The sequence below is a fragment of the Salvelinus namaycush genome, chromosome 4 (assembly GCF_016432855.1).
Source record: "Salvelinus namaycush isolate Seneca chromosome 4, SaNama_1.0, whole genome shotgun sequence".
NCBI classification, from domain to species: Eukaryota; Metazoa; Chordata; class Actinopteri; order Salmoniformes; family Salmonidae; genus Salvelinus; species Salvelinus namaycush.
In genome coordinates this window covers 40296705-40316827 of record NC_052310.1, presented here as the reverse complement: position 1 = coordinate 40316827, position 20123 = coordinate 40296705, and the positions used below count along the sequence as shown (strand labels likewise).

Genomic DNA, 20123 nt, shown 5'->3' with positions numbered 1-20123 from the left:
CATATTGCAATGATCTGTACAGAATTCCTGGATGCTGAAAATGGCTCAGTTCTTCCATGGCCTACTCACCAGACTAGTCACCCATTGAGCATGTTTGGGATGCTCTGGATCGATGTGTATGACAGTGTGTTCCAGTTCCCGCCAACATCCAGCAACTTTGCGCATCCTTTGAACGGGACAACAGGCCACAATCAACAGCCTGATCAACTCTATGCGAAGGAGATGGTGGTCACACCAGATACTGACCGGTTTTCTGATTCACGCCCCTAGCTTTTTTTATTAAGGAATCTGTGACCTACAGATGCATATCTGTATTCTCAGTCGTGAAATCCACAGATTAGCGCCTAATGAATTTATTTCAATTGAATGTTGCATTTATATTTTTGTTCAGTGTAGTAGCTAGCAAGATGCAGATCGTGGAGGTTATTTTTAAGGAGTGCATTTTGCAAATGGCTAGTTTGCATCATCTTCCTTAACTAAAACCACTGCAAAGGTTTTGCCTGCAAACTTTTGTTTTGAATCGCAATGTTCTGGCTTGTCTGCCTCGTGATTTGGCAGACATACCTCGTGATGATTCATTTTCCCTTATCGACGTAGGCAGTGACATAGTTCCTCTATGCCAAGAGGGTCTATCATTGAAACCCAACTTTAGTCACTGTGTTGTCTAGGGTCTGGCTTTTGAGACTTATGTTGCATTCATGTGCTAGTCGGAACTAGGAAATATCTAAAATAAAATCAAAAAGGGTAGTTTAGAGATATTCATATTCGTATTTGTAATGTTGAATAAATGAATGTGGAAATTGTGTTTCATTATCTAGACATACTCCGTATTTACAATTTACTATCATATGTGAAAATTGCCAGAACAATCTGAGATACCCAAAATATGTTCTGCTCCCGCTGGCGTCAAATTCCCTTCCAGTCTAATTATCTTATATTATGTGTACAGTGTAGGTCTACATCTACTCAAAAAGAAGGCACTCTTATACAATTATAGATAAAGTTAGGATAAACATGTCTGAGATAAAAACCAAAAAGGAAATTGTGAATGCATGATCCAACCTCAGATCCCATGCAAACTCAGATATTAGTACATTGCAAATTGATGAGTCATATACGGCACAGCCACAGAAATAGAATCCACAACAATGCATCATCAAATATTGATGAGAGGTAAGTAGTCTTATGGCCGATTGATTTCTTACTTTGTTACATTGTTCATTGCGAGCATAGGTCTCTTGGATGCAGTATTTTGCTGTTACCCATGAACTAGCGGAATGTTGAACCAATCACATGAATGATGGCAGATGGACAGTTTCTTGTTTTTCCCACCGCTCTTCATGGTGCACTTTGAAGACAGACTCAAAATGAAGCTCTGCTCCAATGGGCAGACTTGCATTTTGTCCAGTAGCCATTTAGGCCCCTTTCATCTCTTGTTCTGTGACAGAGAGTATCATTATGGTCATTTCAAGCATTCCTACTGAGGGTGGAGACAGGGCAGCGTGCCAACCTTTCCATTCCCACTTTCCAAGAGCCAGCCTCCCCAACACACACATTCACAGGCTACTCACTCCTCTACTGTGTTGTAGCTACCGAGCCCCACAAAGAAGCTTTTATTCGGGGGAAAGGCAAGCAGTCATGGAATTCACTCTCAAAAGCAAGCCAGCCCCCCTCCCTTCCCCTTCCTACCGTCCTGAGTTACACCCTCTTGCCATATCCTGAACTCTCTGGCCAATCGGTAGAGCTATGAGAGGCGTAGGCTTAGGGACTGAGAGTGCCAACCTCTATAAGACTCCATGCCCTCCTCCGCCCCCACATACTACTCCGACATACGCTCTCAGACTCATACGCACTGCTCTAGAGACGCTGACTACTCTTCAGAGACATGTCTTTCCTCTCAGGCATTTTGGGTGACTCGGCTGACAAATATGTGGACCAGGCAGTGGATACGGCAGGTGAGCATTGAGGGGGAGATGGGGGAAAGGGGGGGGAGATGGGGTTGAGTGAGGAGAAGGGGGTGACGCACAGCTGGAACTGGTTTGTTTTAGGCTTGTTCTGCGTGATTCATTTCTGTGGAGCGTTCCACTGTCCTACTTTGCATAGGCTGGAGTGAGGCTGGTAGCAGCTGGAAATGATTAAACATAGATTCATTTCACTTTCCTCTAAATATACACTTTTACACATAAACACACACAAACTGACGTTTACTTTTAAAACTCGGCGTCCTTTGGTATAAGTTGGGCCTCTGTCATACAAAACTTGCCGTTTAAGGGTGGTTGCTAGGCTTGGACAGACCTGACTTGTTTTTGTATTTTTTTCCAGCACAGTGACATTCCTCTCTCAGCTGCAGTAAATAATGATCCGGCCTTGTCTTTTGAAACCATCTCTCCTCTAAACTCTTTGTAAGCATGTCAGCACGCTTTGAATCGATCTGATCCTCTGTTTTCACAGTTTCTCATTTACTCTAATTAGATGTTACAGAGAAAGTGAGATAAATCCTTTTGGATTTGACTGGTAACTGGAACCTAGGCAATTAGCATCAACTTGTGATGATTAACCATGTAATTTAAGGACAGCTCCTGACAGGAAGCATACAAATGCAATACATGGCATTTGTCTTTTAGAAATGTATTGGAAGCTAGGCCACAATTATGTTCAATTATGTTGAAACTAGCTGCATTACAGTGTAATTACCTAGATGTCAACAACATGTAGGCCTAAGAAATGTTTGCTTGTAATGTTGTCTGACAATGCTGCCAGTTCACTATGTAAAGCGACACCCATAGAAGGTAATCGTGAATTTGGCATCTGCGACCAAATAAATAAAACCACAGATGTATTTTACATCGTAGACTGTTGCTGTCTCTGAAATATCTTCAAATACGATTTCACACAGTTTATTAAACTTCAAAATACAGTAGAGGGGTGTCATTACAATAATAATAATAATAATCACCTTTTAGTTTCATGCATCATATGTTTCTGGTCAGATTTCTAAACAGTTTACTTGGTGATGTTTCGCAGCTAAAGTGGCCAAAGATAAGGTGAAGAGCATGCTTGGAGGGGATGATTCAAAGAAGGAGGAGTCCAGCGGGGGCAGCAGTGGGGGTATTGGAGGATTGTTTGGAGGATCAAAGGATGACGACAAGGGCAAAGAGGGAGGCGGCTTCGGAAGTCTCTTCTCTGGCAAGGATGAGAAAGAAGAGTCAAGTACTGGAGCAGGTGGGGCCGGAGGAGGTAACAGAGGTAAATCAACTTACATTTGGCAATAAATAAATACCCTACATTACATAGTACAATAAAGTACAAATCACATAGTACCATGAAGTACAAACCTCATGCGTCCTATTCAGGTGTGCCTTAGTATGTTGTATTTCCTGTATATTCTCCACATGAAGCAAGGGGAACTGCACCTTACTTGCTTAAGGCTACTTAAAGTCCATTTAGAAAAACTCCTATCTTAAGGCCACGAAAAGTCCATCTAGAAAAAAGCTGTATCCCTTCTAGACAAAACCCTGTCAAAAGTCTTCTCTGACCTGGCACCCAAATCGTTGAAAAAGCTTCTCCCCCTAATGTCAGGACCAACTATGTATGTAAACTCTGGATTGCTGATGTTACAGTATGTATTGACCAATGAGAGGCTTTGAAGCCACAAGCCGCCATATTGGTTACCCTCATTAGGAGCAGTCCTCCCTCCATAGGAATGAATGGAATTCTACAGTATTTTTTTTAAAGGACAAAATGACATGTATTTAAGTATGTATTTGTTGTAGTGGGGACAATAACATTAGTACTCTCTAAAATTGAATGTTTTTAGATATTATGTTTATGTTTAGTTCACATAATATAATTTAAGAGTATGCATTAATTAAGGTGTCTTTTCAAAAAAGCTCCATAGTATAGCATTTTTTACAACGGAGGAGTACAAAATGGCTGCGAGAAAGCTTCCAAACAGCACCCCCTGCTTGTCATCTAGGTTTAACACACATCATTGGTCAGGAAGGACAGCCAAAAACGTCTGAAAACCAACGTCTCCAACCTTTTTTGTGCACTTTTATGTGCACTGTCAAACACAGGCTTTTATCCGCAACAGGTCAATTTGATGGAAATACATTTCTGGAAGGGAAAATGTGCATAGGCCTATTGTTTTAATGCAGATTTTTAGAATGTTCAGCATGAAAATCTGTTGCCAGTTGGATGGAAACCTAGTTTGAGACAGTGATATATGATTGTGTCACCTAGCTAAATCGCTCTGCATAAGATATTCTACTAAATGACTCAAATGTAAATATATTGTCTGATGTAAGCTTTGCAGCTGTTTTTGCTGCTGCTGTTTAGACAATAATTAATGTTGAGCTCCATCTCTAGCCTTACAACCTATGGTCATTTTTATCTATAAATTCTACAAATCTGCTAAACTCTGCTTATCCTTCAGACCTGACAGACACACTGGGAGACATTGCAGGAGAGATGTCTGGCGAGAGTGATGACAAATCTAAGGACAACAGCGCCGCAGACCAAGTTCTGTCATTTGGGAAAAGTCTCTTCGGCTGAGTCAGACTTTGAAGCGGTTTCTCTTCCTCTCACTGTCAGTCAATCTGAAAGACCTCTGGTTATAGCCTATGTAGAATATATTATTTTATCGTCAATCTATTACTGTCACTACATTACATTGTGTAATGTTAATGTTATGTATTATATTTGAAAAATAAATAAAAATGTATATTCCAAAAGTCTGTTGAGTAGGCTAATGTTGGATGAAATAGGTACAGTGGGGATTATGCAACCAATACCTAGCTATTGATATACAAAATAAACAGAATTTACCCCAAAGGAAAAATCTTTACATACTCCATGGGGAATCATGGTTTCTGGTTTGAATAAATTAATAAATTAAATAAAAACAATTGAGCATGTTATAGTTTAATTCTGTATCAATGAAAAGGCAGTACAAATTCTCTTACATAGAATCCCAAAGCAGTCAATCAAGGCCGTTCTCACATATTCCCTCCCATCTCCCCTTCCAGTAGTCTTTAGCACAGAAACCATTCTAATATGGGTCAAAGTCTGAGGCAAGACAAAGCGTTCAGGTTTAGAACAAAGGCAAAGGCATCGAAAAGGTGAACAGAACAATCTTCTGGAATTCAGCGTTTTAGTGTCGTGCCAACCTACTTACAAACATATAATAAGTCTGCTTTGTAATAAATGTATTTTATGATATCATCTTGAATAGTGTAGAAGCACACGTTGTGCACTGCTTGATAAGTGCGCCGAAGTCTTATTGGGAGACTTTAAATAGAAAGAACATTCTGGTGTAGGTAAGAAAACTTTCTCCATTTAGGTAAACATTTGCTCCATTTCACCACAGGAGAAACCGGTGCAATTAAGGCTTTAAGTGTGTATCTGATATGCTCTACATTCTATTATATTGACTAACTTACTCAAATCTGTCTGTAGATCCATAACAGATACTGAAAAAGCACAACACTGATTCATAAGAGCAGTATCCCGTGAAAGCTGTAGACCACAATATTTGGTGTTTACTGGCATAAGAATATAGTAAAAGGAATAAATGGGTTGGAGTCCATAGAATGACTGAGAAAATAAATGAGGTTTCTACAGTAAGGGACAAAAATGACCATAGACACAGTAGCGTCATAGAACAGCCCTACTGTATTTAAGGCAAGCTAGAACATGGGTTCTCTTGAAGACATGAGAACGCAAAAGAATGTGCGTTTTGCTTTGCTGGTTATACATATACAACGAGTAAAGCAAATGGTCATGTGTAAAATGTAAACACTTGATATGTTGTGTGATTGTTGTATGGAGACGGGGGGGCCTGGGTCTGCTCGGGTGGACGGACAGACAGACGGAGGCGGGCGGGGTGGTGAGGTGCCGCCTATGTGAAGGTAACACCAGCCTCGTTGTACACCTTGAAGACCTTCTCGATGGCGTCGACGTACGCTGCCGTCCTCAGGTCAAGGCCCAGGTTGTACTTGTTAGCGGTGCGCATGATTTGCTAAAGGGGGAGAGAAAACAAAGAATATAAACTCAACCAAGATATTCATCTCTCTGTCCCTTCAAGTAATCATTATTGTCCCCTCCTCCATTTCTTACCTACAGCAATACACCACTATTGTTCCATTATCAATGCAGTGATCCATTTCCACAGGATAATAAAGCATCTCTATGTGTACTTTTAAAGAAATAACCCCCAGGGAGCAATAACCAAGTAACAAAGCAGCAGACTCTCATGCAGTATGTCTACACAGAGTATTACATTTCCTGGGAGGTGGTACAGGCAACCCCATATGATGCAGGGGGATGTCATTCCACAAAGGCTGGATCCTCAGTCAGACGTGACATTAAAGTCATCAGTGTTTGTGGGATAGATAGTGTGTTAATGGTAAAGGGGGGCAGGGTAACGGTCTGAATCTTCATCTTATCTCTGCTCTCTCTGGCATCAGTGCTGGGCCTTAGCAATGATGAGAGACTAACAAAGCCCTGGCTGCTCCAGTTACCACTGCTTGCACGCACAGCAAACCGGTGAGAGAGGATGTGGGTGTGGATGTGGGGTGTGTGTGTGTGTGTGTGTGTGTGTGTGTGTGTGTGTGTGTGTGTGTGTGTGTGTGTGTGTGTGTGTGTGTGTGTGTGTGTGTGTACCATGTTCGAGAGTGATTTATTTTATGAGCTTGAATGGGGGGAAAAAAGTAAATGGTGGCAAGATAGCAGTGAAAAGGCAATATGAGCTTAATGCTGTTTGGGTAATGAGATGTGTAAAACAGAAATGGAGCTTGTCACTGGACCGTTGAAGCATGACTTCAACTTTCAAGACTTCATTTCCCCAAACAGGAGTAACAGGATGCCTCAGGACCTTGTGTTGGATTAACACAGCATTTCCTTTGAATAAAACCCCTGTCCCTGGACCTGTGAGGAACCATTTAGTCCAGATAATCATGTTTAAGCAATCAGCCTCTTACCCTGGCAGACCTCTCCATGGTGTAGGCCAGTCCTGAGTGCACAATGTCCTTCTCTGAAGCTCCCTGGAACCAAACAGAGAAAAATACATTGCAAATAAGGCTCAGAGCTCACATTTAGCCCACTAAACTAAACCCTTACTCATCTCTGGAGAAATGCAGCTTAAAACTTCTTATGGCTGCAATCCCGTTAACGGGATGATATGACAACAGCCAGTGAAAGTGCAGGGCGCCAAATTCAAACAACAGAAATCTTATAATTAAAATTCCTCAAACATACAGGTGTCTCATACCATTTTAAAGGTAATCTTGTTGTTAATCCCACCAACTGTCCGATTTCAAATAGGCTTTACAGCGAAAGCACCACAAACGATTATGTTAGGTCACCTCAAAATCACAGAAAAACAGTCATTTTTCCAGCCAAAGACAGGAGTCACAAAAAGTAGAAAGAGATAAAATTAATCACTAACCTTTGATGATCTTCATCAGATGACACTCATAGGACTTCATGTTACACAATATATTAATGTTTTGTTCGATAAAGCTCATATTTATATCCAAAAACCTCAGTTTACATTGGTGCCATGTTCAGAAATGCCTCAAATTGCCGGAGAAATTGCAGAGAGACACGTCAAATAACATAAATACTCATCATAAACTTTGATGAAAGATACATGTTTTACATAGAATTAAAGATACACTTGTTCTTAATGCAGCCGCTGTGTCAGATTTCAAAAAGCTTTACGGCAAAAGCACAATATTCAATAATCTGAGAACAGCGTTCAGCCACAAAAGGAAGCCATACAGTTACCCGCCAAATTGTGCAGTCAACAAAACTCATAAAAACCATTATAAATCTTTTCTTACCTTTGCTGATCTTCTTCGGAATGCACTCCCAGGACTCCCACTTCCACAAGAAATGTTCGTTTTGTTCGGTAATGTCCATAATTTATGTCCAAATAGCTATTTCTGTTAGCGTGTTTGGTAAACAAATCCAAAGTCAGAAAGCGCGTTCACTAAAAGCTGACGAAATGTCAAAAAGTTCCGTAACAGTCAGTAGAAACATGTCAAACGATGTATTGAATCAATCTTTAGAATGTTTTTAACATAAATCTTCAGTAACGTTCCAACCAGAGAATTACATTGACTTCAGATGTGCGATGGAACAGAGCTCCCTCTCATGTGAACGCGCATGGTCAGAGCATGGCCAGGTCATGGTAGACCTGACTATTTCCTGTCTCCTTCGGCCCCACAGTAGAGGCATCAGGCAAGGTTCTACAGACTGTTGACATCTAGTGGAAGCCATAGGAAGTGCAAACTCATCCATATCCCACTGTGTTCTGTAGGGACTGTGTTGAAAATCGACCAACCTCAGAATTCCCACTTCCTGTTTGGTTTGGATTTTTTCTAGGTTTTTCTCAGGAACTCATATGAGTTCTGAAATACTCACAGACATCATTCAAACAGTTTTAGAAACGTCAGAGTGTTTTCTATCCAATACGAATAATAATATGCATATTTTAGCAACTGGGACTGAGGAGCAGGCAGTTTACTATGGGCACCTCTGTGCACCTTTAATCCAAGCTACTCAATACTGCCCCTGCAGCCATAAGAAGTTAACTGTGATATACAGAGTTCCAAACTGCATCTGGAAGCAACGTCAGCACAACAGCTGTTTGTCGGGAGATTCATGAAATGGGTTTCCATGGCCGAGCAGCCGCACACAAGCCAAAGGTCACCATGCGCAATGCCAAGCGTCGGCTGGAGTGATGTAAAGCTCACCGCCATGATTCTGGAATGAGATGTTTGACCAGCAGGTGTCCATATACCTTTGGTCATGTAGTGCTACATTTTGGCCATGTAGAGTGTTGCAACCAAGGACAGACGATTTTTACGCGCTACGCACTTCAGCAGCCCCGTTCTGTGAGCTTGTCTAGCTTTCCACTTTGTGGTTGAGCCGGTTGCTCCTGGACGTTTCCACTTCACAATAACAGCACTTACAGTTGACCGGGGCAGCTCTAGCAGGGCAGAATTTTGACAAACTGACTTGTTGGAAAGGTGCCACGTTGAAAGTCACAGAGCTCTTCAGGAAGGCCATTCTACAGCCAATGTTTGTCTATGGAGATTGCATGGCTGTGTGCTCAACTTTATACACCTGCCATCAACGAGTGTGACAAATAGCCGAATCCACTAATTTGAACGGGTGTCCACATACTTTTGTATATATAGTGTATATTATATCTTAATCAAATATTAGGGGTATTGTTTGACTGAAGGGAGACTAATCCAGGATCATAGAAAGGCCGGTGTGGGGAGGGTTGTACTCACAGCGATCCTGGCCTGGAACTCAGAGGTAGGGACCACAGGGATGGCTCCTCCATGCTTCCCAAACTTCCTCTCCAGACTCTCCTGGACGGACACTGAGGGAGACCACAGACAGTTCATATGTATATGACTAGATGATGTATATTATGTTGTAGTGAATATGGATATGAATCTGACTAAATCCTCATTGAACCATCACGAAGGATACAGCTCATAAATCTTCACTTTTAGGTCATTTTAAAGTTAGTTCACCTGCATTAATGATCTGGTATAAATGTTCTCTTTCTACAAAAACGTTATGGGTTTGGCAATTCACAGCCGTATCTATTCTGAGCTCTTTTCCATGTCTCCATCACTGCCCAGTCTTGCCACTCTCGTGGGACTGGGGAATGGCTTCAGCTTCTGAATTATTCAGAAACCATCCCACTCGGCGACCAGCCTAACCCCAGCTCAATCCCCCGCTGCAATGTACTGAAAACTGAATCTACATACATGTTCTGAGGGGCTTTAGTGTGAAATTGCATGTGCACAAAATCAGACTGCCTCATTGACTGATGCTGCTGATAGACCGGAAAGAGAGAAAGAGGGTGAGTGAGTGTTAGACATGGCCTGCAGACAGTCAGCATCCACCTCTTCCTGGAAACCCTACATAAAGTAACTGCCAATAATGTTCTCGCTCACCAGGGACGGAGGAGGGGCTGTACTGTGCGTGCTGTGCATGTGTGTGTGTGTGTGTCTGCGTGCCTACTCTGCAGTCCAATACATTTTTTATGTGCAACATGAGCCACAGCTGTAAAAAAACAACATTGTGTTTAATCAGCCTCGGGTTTGACATTTCTAATAGTTCTCATTCCCATTCTAACAAATCTCCCCGTTCACACGGGGAAGTAATTAAAGATTTACACTTTAGTATAATACAAGATCAACAACATCCCTCTTTGTGACATAACAGAGAGCAGGCTGAACTTAGTAGGAGTGAGTGCTTCCCTACAGGTAGAGAAATGTCAGACTTACTGAGCAGGTGGTAGTTGGAGTCCCTCTCGTACTTGAAGGTCAGTCTACCGTAGCTGACATGGTTCAGGTTCTTCAGCCACTCAAAGTAGGAGACAGTCACTCCACCAGTATTCAGGTACATGTCCTGAATAAACAAGAGAGGGTGAACGTTTACAGACACCAACATTACAGCTATGATGTAACATACACTCGTGGCCAAAAGTTTTGAGAATGACACAAATATTAATTTCCACAAAGTTTGCTGCTTCAGTGTCTTTAGATATTTTTGTCAGATGTTACTATGGAATACTGAAGTATAATTACAAGCATTTCATAAGTGTCAAAGGCTTTTATTGACAATTACATGAAGTTGATGCAAAGAGTCAATATTTTGAAGTGTTGACCCTTCTTTCTTTGGCATGCTGTCCATTAACTTCTGGGCCACATCCTGACTGATGGCAGCCCATTCTTGCATAATCAATGCTTGGAGTTTGTCAGAATTTGTGAGTTTTTGTTTGTCCACCCGCCTCTTGAGGATTGACCACAAGTTCTCAATGGGATTAAGGTTTGGGGAGTTTCCTGGCCATGGACCCAAAATATCGATGTTTTGTTCAGCGGGCCACTTAGTTATCACTTTTGCCTTATGGCAAGGTGCTCCTTCATGCTGGAAAAGGCATTGTTCGTCACCAAACTGTTCCTGTATGGTTGGGAGAAGTTGCTCTCGGAGGATGTGTTGGTACCATTCTTTATTCATGGTTGTGTTCTTAGGCAAAATTGTGAGTGAGCCCACTCCCTTGGCTGAGAAGCAACCCCACACATGAATGGTCTCAGGATGCTTTACTGTTGGCATGACACAGGACTGATGGTAGCGCTCACCTTGTCTTCGCCGGACAAGCTTTTTTCCGGATGCCCCAAACAATCGGAAAGGGGATTCGTCAGAGAAAATGACTTTACCCCAGTCCTCAGAAGTCCAATCCCTGTACCTTTTGCAGAATATCAGTCTGTCCCTGCTGTTTTCCCTGGAGAGAAGTGGCTTCTTCGCCGCCCTTCTTGATACCAGGCCATCCTCCAAAAGTCTTCGCCTCACTGTGCGTGCAGATGCACTCACACCTGCCTGCTGCCATTCCTGAGCAAGCTCTGTACTGGTGGTGCCCCGATCCCGCAGCTGAATCAACTTTAGGATACGGTCCTGGCGCTTGCTGGACTTTCTTTGGCGCCCTGAAGCCTTCTTCACAACAATTGAACCGCTCTCCTTGAAGTTCTCAATGATCCGATAAATGGTTGGTGTAGGTGCAATCTTACTGGCAGCAATATCCTTGCCTGTGAAGCCCTTTTTATGCAAAGCAATGATGGGATTCAGTTCATTTGCATGGCAAAGAGGGACTTTGCAATTAATTGCAATTCATCTGATCACTCTTCATAACATTCTGGAGTATATGCACATTTCCATCATACAAACTGAGGCAGCAGACTTTGTGAAAATTTATATTTGTGTCATTCTCAAAACTTTTGGCCACGACTGTACAGGCAATCAAGAGCTGTGAAGTCAAAGAGTAAGTTACACAGAGACAGATTGTCACGACTTCCACCGAAATTGGTCCCTCTCCTTGTTCGGGCAGCGTTTGGCGGTCGACGTCACTGGCTTTCTAGCCACCGCCGATCCACTTTTAATTTTCCATTTGTTCTGTCTCTGTCTTATCACACCTGGCTTCGCTCAACCAATTACTTGTTTATTATTTAACCCTCTGTTCACCATGTTGTTTTCGTGAGTGATTGTTTATTGTAATTCGGTCCGTGTTTGTGGGATATCATTGTTGCCTTGTATATTTGTATTGTTTTGAGTAAAGTACTTTATTACTCATATCTGCTGCCCTGCGCCTGACTCCCTACACCAGCTACACAGATGAAGCAACTATCTGCAATAAATTGATTTCTAAACAAAATGTATGATAATTGTTGTTGTATGCATTGTCTTAAAATATCCCTGGACTATGATTCATCTCCATTCAAAAAAGTAGAGTCGAACTCTGGAACCCAGAGGTATGCAATCCAACTCATCAATGTTCCTGAAATCCCAGTCTTCATTGTAGATTTAACAAGTCAGAATCTGGCCTACTTCCAGGCTATTTTTCTGTTGTTGATCTTGGTCTGTGAAACCGACTCTAAAAATATCTACGTCTCCAGGACCAACAGAATCTAATGGAACCCGCTACAGGTGTAGGGCATTTCTTACCTACAGCAATATACCACTATTGTTCCATTATCAATGCAGTGATCCATTTCCACAGGATAATAAAGCATCTCTATGTGTACCTTTAAAGAAATAACCCCCAGGGAGCAATAAGCAAGTAACAAACCAGCAGACATTTCCTGGGAGGGGGTACAGGCAACCCCATATGATGCAGGGGGATGTCATTCCACAAAGGCTGGATCCTCAGTCAGACGTGACATTAAAGTCATCAGTGTCTGTGGGATAGATAGTGTGTTAATGGTAAAGGGGAGCAGGGTAACGGTCTGAATCTTCATCCTATCTCTCCTCTCTCTGGCATCAGTGCTGGGCCTTAGCAATGATGAGAGACTAACAAAGCCCTGGCTGCTCCAGTTATCACTGCTCGCACGCAGAGCAAACCAGTGAGAGAGGATGTGGGTGGGTGGGTGGGTGGGTGTGTGTGTGTGTGTGTGTGTGTGTGTGTGTGTGTGTGTGTGTGTGTGTGTGTACTATGTTCGAGAGTGATTTATTTTATGAGCTTGAATGGGGGGAAAAAATAAATGGTGGCAAGATAGCAGTGAAAAGGCAATATGAGCTTAGTGTTGTTTGGGTAATGAGATGTGTAAAACAGAAATGGAGCTTGTCACTGGACCGTTGAAGCATGACTTCAACTTTCAAGACTTCATTCTCCCGAACAGGAGTAACGGGATGCCTCAGGACCTTGTGTTGGATTAACACAGCATTTCCTTTGAATAGAACCCCTGTCCCTGGACCTGTGAGGAACCGTTTAGCCCAGATAATCACGTTTAAGCAATCAGCCTCTTACCCTGGCAGACCTCTCCATGGTGTAGGCCAGTCCTGAGTGCACAATGTCCTTCTCTGAAGCTCCCTGGAACCAAACAGAGAAAAATACATTGCAAATAAGGCTCAGAGCTCACATTTAGCCCACTAAACTAAACCCTTACTCATCTCCGGAGAAATGCAGCTTAACTGTGATATACAGAGTTCCAAACTGCATCTGGAAGCAACGTCAGCACAATAGCTGTTTGTCAGGAGATTCATGAAATGGGTTTCCATGGCCGAGCAGCCGCACACAAGCCAAAGGTCACCATGCGCAATGCCAAGCGTTGGCTGGAGTGATGTAAAGCTCACTGTCATTGGACTCCGGAGCAGTGGAAACTCGTTCTCTGGAGTGATGAATCACGCTTCACCATCTGGCAATCTGACGAACTAATCTGGGTTTGGCAGATGCCAGGAGAACTCTACCTGCCCGAATGCATAGTGCCAACTGTAAAGTTTGGTGGAGGAGGAATAATATTCTGGGGCTGTTTTTCATGGTTCAGGCTAAGCCCCTTAGTTCCAGTGAAGGGATATAGTAACACTACTGTATACAACAACATTCTAGACGATTCCGTGCTTCCAACTTTATGGCAACAATTTGGGGAAGGCCCTTTCCTGTTCCAGCATGACAAGTTCTGTCATTTGGGAAAAGTCTCTTCGGCTGAGTCAGACTTTGAAGCGGTTTCTCTTCCTCTCACTGTCAGTCAATCTGAAAGACCTCTGGTTATAGCTTATGTAGAATATATTATTTTACCGTCAATCTATTACGGTCACTACATTACATTGTGTAATGTTAATGTTATGTATTATATTTGAAAAATAAATAAAAATGTTTATTCCAAAAGTGTTGAGTAGGCTAATGTTGGATGAAAGAGGTACAGTGGGGATTATGCAACCAATACCTAGCTATTGATATACAAAGTAAGCAGAATTTACCTCAATGGAAAAATCTTTACATACTCCATGGGGAATCATGGTTTCTGGTTTGAATCAATGAATACATTCAATAAAACAATTGAGCATTTTAAAGTTTAATTCTGTATCAACGAAAAGGCAGTACAAATTCTCTTACATAGAATCCCAAAGCAGTCAATCAAGGCCGTTCTCACATATTCCCTCCCATCTCCCCTTCCAGTAGCCTTCAGCACAGAAACCATTCCGATATGGCTCAAAGTCTGAGGCAAGACAAAGCGTTCAGGTTTAGAACAAAGGCAAAGGCATCGAAAAGGTGAACAGAACAATCTTCTGGAATTCAGCGTTTTAGTGTCGTGCCAACCTACTTACAAACATATAATAAGTCTGCTTTGTAATAAATGTATTTTATGATATCATCTTGAATAGTGTAGAAGCACACGTTGTGCACTGCTTGATAAGTGCGCCGAAGTCTTATTGGGAGACTTTAAAGAGAAAGAACATGCTGGTGTAGGTAAGAAAACTTTCTCCATTTAGGTAAACATTTGCTCCATTTCACCACAGGAGAAACCGGTGCAATTAAGGCTTTAAGTGTGTATCTGATATGCTCTACATTCTATTATATTGACTAACTTACTCAAATCTGTCTGTAGATCCATAACAGATACTGAAAAAGCACAACACTGATTCATAAGAGCAGTATCCCGTGAAAGCTGTAGACCACAATATTTGGTGTTTACTGGCATAAGAATATAGTAAAAGGAATAAATGGGTTGGAGTCCATAGAATGACTGAGAAAATAAATGAGGTTTCTACAGTAAGGGACAAAAATGACCATAGACACAGTAGCGTCATAGAACAGCCCTACTGTATTTAAGGCAAGCTAGAACATGGGTTCTCTTGAAGACATGAGAACGCAAAAGAATGTGCGTTTTGCTTTGCTGGTTATACATATACAACGAGTAAAGCAAATGGTCATGTGTAAAATGTAAACACTTGATATGTTGTGTGATTGTTGTATGGAGACGGGGGGGCCTGGGTCTGCTCGGGTGGACGGACAGACAGACGGAGGCGGGCGGGGTGGTGAGGTGCCGCCTATGTGAAGGTAACACCAGCCTCGTTGTACACCTTGAAGACCTTCTCGATGGCGTCGACGTACGCTGCCGTCCTCAGGTCAAGGCCCAGGTTGTACTTGTTAGCGGTGCGCATGATTTGCTAAAGGGGGAGAGAAAACAAAGAATATAAACTCAACCAAGATATTCATCTCTCTGTCCCTTCAAGTAATCATTATTGTCCCCTCCTCCATTTCTTACCTACAGCAATACACCACTATTGTTCCATTATCAATGCAGTGATCCATTTCCACAGGATAATAAAGCATCTCTATGTGTACTTTTAAAGAAATAACCCCCAGGGAGCAATAACCAAGTAACAAAGCAGCAGACTCTCATGCAGTATGTCTACACAGAGTATTACATTTCCTGGGAGGTGGTACAGGCAACCCCATATGATGCAGGGGGATGTCATTCCACAAAGGCTGGATCCTCAGTCAGACGTGACATTAAAGTCATCAGTGTTTGTGGGATAGATAGTGTGTTAATGGTAAAGGGGGGCAGGGTAACGGTCTGAATCTTCATCTTATCTCTGCTCTCTCTGGCATCAGTGCTGGGCCTTAGCAATGATGAGAGACTAACAAAGCCCTGGCTGCTCCAGTTACCACTGCTTGCACGCACAGCAAACCGGTGAGAGAGGATGTGGGTGTGGATGTGGGGTGTGTGTGTGTGTGTGTGTGTGTGTGTGTGTGTGTGTGTGTGTGTGTGTGTGTGTGTGTGTGTGTGTGTGTGTACCATGTTCGAGAGTGATTTATTTTATGAGCTTGAATGGGGGGAAAAAAGTAAATGGTGGCAAGATAGCAGTGAAAAGGCAATATGAGCTTAATGCTGTTTGGGTAATGAGATGTGTAAAACAGAAATGGAGCTTGTCACTGGACCGTTGAAGCATGACTTCAACTTTCAAGACTTCATTTCCCCAAACAGGAGTAACAGGATGCCTCAGGACCTTGTGTTGGATTAACACAGCATTTCCTTTGAATAAAACCCCTGTCCCTGGACCTGTGAGGAACCATTTAGTCCAGATAATCATGTTTAAGCAATCAGCCTCTTACCCTGGCAGACCTCTCCATGGTGTAGGCCAGTCCTGAGTGCACAATGTCCTTCTCTGAAGCTCCCTGGAACCAAACAGAGAAAAATACATTGCAAATAAGGCTCAGAGCTCACATTTAGCCCACTAAACTAAACCCTTACTCATCTCTGGAGAAATGCAGCTTAAAACTTCTTATGGCTGCAATCCCGTTAACGGGATGATATGACAACAGCCAGTGAAAGTGCAGGGCGCCAAATTCAAACAACAGAAATCTTATAATTAAAATTCCTCAAACATACAGGTGTCTCATACCATTTTAAAGGTAATCTTGTTGTTAATCCCACCAACTGTCCGATTTCAAATAGGCTTTACAGCGAAAGCACCACAAACGATTATGTTAGGTCACCTCAAAATCACAGAAAAACAGTCATTTTTCCAGCCAAAGACAGGAGTCACAAAAAGTAGAAAGAGATAAAATGAATCACTAACCTTTGATGATCTTCATCAGATGACACTCATAAGACTTCATGTTACACAATATATTAATGTTTTGTTCGATAAAGCTCATATTTATATCCAAAAACCTCAGTTTACATTGGTGCCATGTTCAGAAATGCCTCAAATTGCCGGAGAAATTGCAGAGAGACACGTCAAATAACATAAATACTCATCATAAACTTTGATGAAAGATACATGTTTTACATAGAATTAAAGATACACTTGTTCTTAATGCAGCCGCTGTGTCAGATTTCAAAAAGCTTTACGGCAAAAGCACAATATTCAATAATCTGAGAACAGCGTTCAGCCACAAAAGGAAGCCATACAGTTACCCGCCAAATTGTGCAGTCAACAAAACTCATAAAAACCATTATAAATCTTTTCTTACCTTTGCTGATCTTCTTCGGAATGCACTCCCAGGACTCCCACTTCCACAAGAAATGTTCGTTTTGTTCGGTAATGTCCATAATTTATGTCCAAATAGCTATTTCTGTTAGCGTGTTTGGTAAACAAATCCAAAGTCAGAAAGCGCGTTCACTAAAAGCTGACGAAATGTCAAAAAGTTCCGTAACAGTCAGTAGAAACATGTCAAACGATGTATTGAATCAATCTTTAGAATGTTTTTAACATAAATCTTCAGTAACGTTCCAACCAGAGAATTACATTGACTTCAGATGTGCGATGGAACAGAGCTCCCTCTCATGTGAACGCGCATGGTCAGAGCATGGCCAGGTCATGGTAGACCTGACTATTTCCTGTCTCCTTCGGCCCCACAGTAGAGGCATCAGGCAAGGTTCTACAGACTGTTGACATCTAGTGGAAGCCATAGGAAGTGCAAACTCATCCATATCCCACTGTGTTCTGTAGGGACTGTGTTGAAAATCGACCAACCTCAGAATTCCCACTTCCTGTTTGGTTTGGATTTTTTCTAGGTTTTTCTCAGGAACTCATATGAGTTCTGAAATACTCACAGACATCATTCAAACAGTTTTAGAAACGTCAGAGTGTTTTCTATCCAATACGAATAATAATATGCATATTTTAGCAACTGGGACTGAGGAGCAGGCAGTTTACTATGGGCACCTCTGTGCACCTTTAATCCAAGCTACTCAATACTGCCCCTGCAGCCATAAGAAGTTAACTGTGATATACAGAGTTCCAAACTGCATCTGGAAGCAACGTCAGCACAACAGCTGTTTGTCGGGAGATTCATGAAATGGGTTTCCATGGCCGAGCAGCCGCACACAAGCCAAAGGTCACCATGCGCAATGCCAAGCGTCGGCTGGAGTGATGTAAAGCTCACCGCCATGATTCTGGAATGAGATGTTTGACCAGCAGGTGTCCATATACCTTTGGTCATGTAGTGCTACATTTTGGCCATGTAGAGTGTTGCAACCAAGGACAGACGATTTTTACGCGCTACGCACTTCAGCAGCCCCGTTCTGTGAGCTTGTCTAGCTTTCCACTTTGTGGTTGAGCCGGTTGCTCCTGGACGTTTCCACTTCACAATAACAGCACTTACAGTTGACCGGGGCAGCTCTAGCAGGGCAGAATTTTGACAAACTGACTTGTTGGAAAGGTGCCACGTTGAAAGTCACAGAGCTCTTCAGGAAGGCCATTCTACAGCCAATGTTTGTCTATGGAGATTGCATGGCTGTGTGCTCAACTTTATACACCTGCCATCAACGAGTGTGACAAATAGCCGAATCCACTAATTTGAACGGGTGTCCACATACTTTTGTATATATAGTGTATATTATATCTTAATCAAATATTAGGGGTATTGTTTGACTGAAGGGAGACTAATCCAGGATCATAGAAAGGCCGGTGTGGGGAGGGTTGTACTCACAGCGATCCTGGCCTGGAACTCAGAGGTAGGGACCACAGGGATGGCTCCTCCATGCTTCCCAAACTTCCTCTCCAGACTCTCCTGGACGGACACTGAGGGAGACCACAGACAGTTCATATGTATATGACTAGATGATGTATATTATGTTGTAGTGAATATGGATATGAATCTGACTAAATCCTCATTGAACCATCACGAAGGATACAGCTCATAAATCTTCACTTTTAGGTCATTTTAAAGTTAGTTCACCTGCATTAATGATCTGGTATAAATGTTCTCTTTCTACAAAAACGTTATGGGTTTGGCAATTCACAGCCGTATCTATTCTGAGCTCTTTTCCATGTCTCCATCACTGCCCAGTCTTGCCACTCTCGTGGGACTGGGGAATGGCTTCAGCTTCTGAATTATTCAGAAACCATCCCACTCGGCGACCAGCCTAACCCCAGCTCAATCCCCCGCTGCAATGTACTGAAAACTGAATCTACATACATGTTCTGAGGGGCTTTAGTGTGAAATTGCATGTGCACAAAATCAGACTGCCTCATTGACTGATGCTGCTGATAGACCGGAAAGAGAGAAAGAGGGTGAGTGAGTGTTAGACATGGCCTGCAGACAGTCAGCATCCACCTCTTCCTGGAAACCCTACATAAAGTAACTGCCAATAATGTTCTCGCTCACCAGGGACGGAGGAGGGGCTGTACTGTGCGTGCTGTGCATGTGTGTGTGTGTGTGTCTGCGTGCCTACTCTGCAGTCCAATACATTTTTTATGTGCAACATGAGCCACAGCTGTAAAAAAACAACATTGTGTTTAATCAGCCTCGGGTTTGACATTTCTAATAGTTCTCATTCCCATTCTAACAAATCTCCCCGTTCACACGGGGAAGTAATTAAAGATTTACACTTTAGTATAATACAAGATCAACAACATCCCTCTTTGTGACATAACAGAGAGCAGGCTGAACTTAGTAGGAGTGAGTGCTTCCCTACAGGTAGAGAAATGTCAGACTTACTGAGCAGGTGGTAGTTGGAGTCCCTCTCGTACTTGAAGGTCAGTCTACCGTAGCTGACATGGTTCAGGTTCTTCAGCCACTCAAAGTAGGAGACAGTCACTCCACCAGTATTCAGGTACATGTCCTGAATAAACAAGAGAGGGTGAACGTTTACAGACACCAACATTACAGCTATGATGTAACATACACTCGTGGCCAAAAGTTTTGAGAATGACACAAATATTAATTTCCACAAAGTTTGCTGCTTCAGTGTCTTTAGATATTTTTGTCAGATGTTACTATGGAATACTGAAGTATAATTACAAGCATTTCATAAGTGTCAAAGGCTTTTATTGACAATTACATGAAGTTGATGCAAAGAGTCAAT

At 42.3% G+C, this 20123-nt stretch overlaps 3 protein-coding genes across 4 annotated transcripts; 1 reads left to right on the top strand and 2 right to left on the bottom strand.

Annotated features, from left to right (window-relative positions):
* The first annotated feature begins 1821 nt into the window (after positions 1-1821).
* Positions 1822-14069, top strand: LOC120046531 (RNA-binding protein cabeza-like). 2 transcript variants are annotated; one of them, XM_038991848.1, is made up of 4 exons: positions 1822-1955; positions 3025-3246; positions 4436-4522; positions 13978-14069. In XM_038991848.1, the coding sequence occupies exons 1-4, from the start codon at positions 1886-1888 to the stop codon at positions 14007-14009; spliced, it is 411 nt and encodes a 136-aa protein (XP_038847776.1). In that variant the 5' UTR covers positions 1822-1885; the 3' UTR covers positions 14010-14069. The 2 variants fall into 2 exon arrangements, with proteins under 2 accessions (XP_038847776.1, XP_038847775.1); XM_038991847.1 differs by lacking the exon at positions 13978-14069 and having other exon boundaries at positions 4436-4733.
* On the bottom strand, positions 5655-10452 carry LOC120046530 (glutamate dehydrogenase, mitochondrial-like). The gene is made up of 4 exons (XM_038991845.1): positions 10317-10452; positions 9306-9397; positions 6981-7043; positions 5655-6019 (listed from the first exon to the last, which is right to left on the bottom strand). Exons 1-4 carry the CDS (start codon positions 10435-10437, stop codon positions 5900-5902), a joined length of 396 nt encoding a protein of 131 aa, XP_038847773.1. The 5' UTR covers positions 10438-10452; the 3' UTR covers positions 5655-5899.
* Positions 14070-14359: 290 nt separating the features above from the next.
* LOC120046529 (glutamate dehydrogenase, mitochondrial-like) lies at positions 14360-19893 on the bottom strand. The gene is made up of 4 exons (XM_038991844.1): positions 19757-19893; positions 18746-18837; positions 16421-16483; positions 14360-15471 (listed from the first exon to the last, which is right to left on the bottom strand). The coding sequence occupies exons 1-4, from the start codon at positions 19875-19877 to the stop codon at positions 15352-15354; spliced, it is 396 nt and encodes a 131-aa protein (XP_038847772.1). The 5' UTR covers positions 19878-19893; the 3' UTR covers positions 14360-15351.
* Positions 19894-20123: the final 230 nt, after the last annotated feature.

What these genes read in the sequence shown, in the direction of transcription:
- LOC120046531 (XM_038991848.1), top strand. Translation starts at nt 1,886, where the DNA reads ATGTCTTTCCTCTCAGGCATTTTGGGTGACTCGGCTGACAAATATGTG. An exon ending in GGCCGGAGGAGGTAACAGAG is followed by an intron (nt 3,247 to 4,435) that starts GTAAATCAACTT and finishes CTTATCCTTCAG; the next exon opens with ACCTGACAGACACACTGGGA. An exon ending in CAACAGCGCCGCAGACCAAG is followed by an intron (nt 4,523 to 13,977) that starts TTCTGTCATTTG and finishes CAGCATGACAAG; the next exon opens with TTCTGTCATTTGGGAAAAGT.
- LOC120046529 (XM_038991844.1), bottom strand. Translation starts at nt 19,877, where the DNA reads ATGTACCTGAATACTGGTGGAGTGACTGTCTCCTACTTTGAGTGGCTG. An exon ending in CTCCAACTACCACCTGCTCA is followed by an intron (nt 18,838 to 19,756) that starts GTAAGTCTGACA and finishes GGTCTCCCTCAG; the next exon opens with TGTCCGTCCAGGAGAGTCTG. An exon ending in CCATGGAGAGGTCTGCCAGG is followed by an intron (nt 15,472 to 16,420) that starts GTAAGAGGCTGA and finishes CTCCCCCTTTAG; the next exon opens with CAAATCATGCGCACCGCTAA.
- LOC120046530 (XM_038991845.1), bottom strand. Translation starts at nt 10,437, where the DNA reads ATGTACCTGAATACTGGTGGAGTGACTGTCTCCTACTTTGAGTGGCTG. An exon ending in CTCCAACTACCACCTGCTCA is followed by an intron (nt 9,398 to 10,316) that starts GTAAGTCTGACA and finishes GGTCTCCCTCAG; the next exon opens with TGTCCGTCCAGGAGAGTCTG. An exon ending in CCATGGAGAGGTCTGCCAGG is followed by an intron (nt 6,020 to 6,980) that starts GTAAGAGGCTGA and finishes CTCCCCCTTTAG; the next exon opens with CAAATCATGCGCACCGCTAA.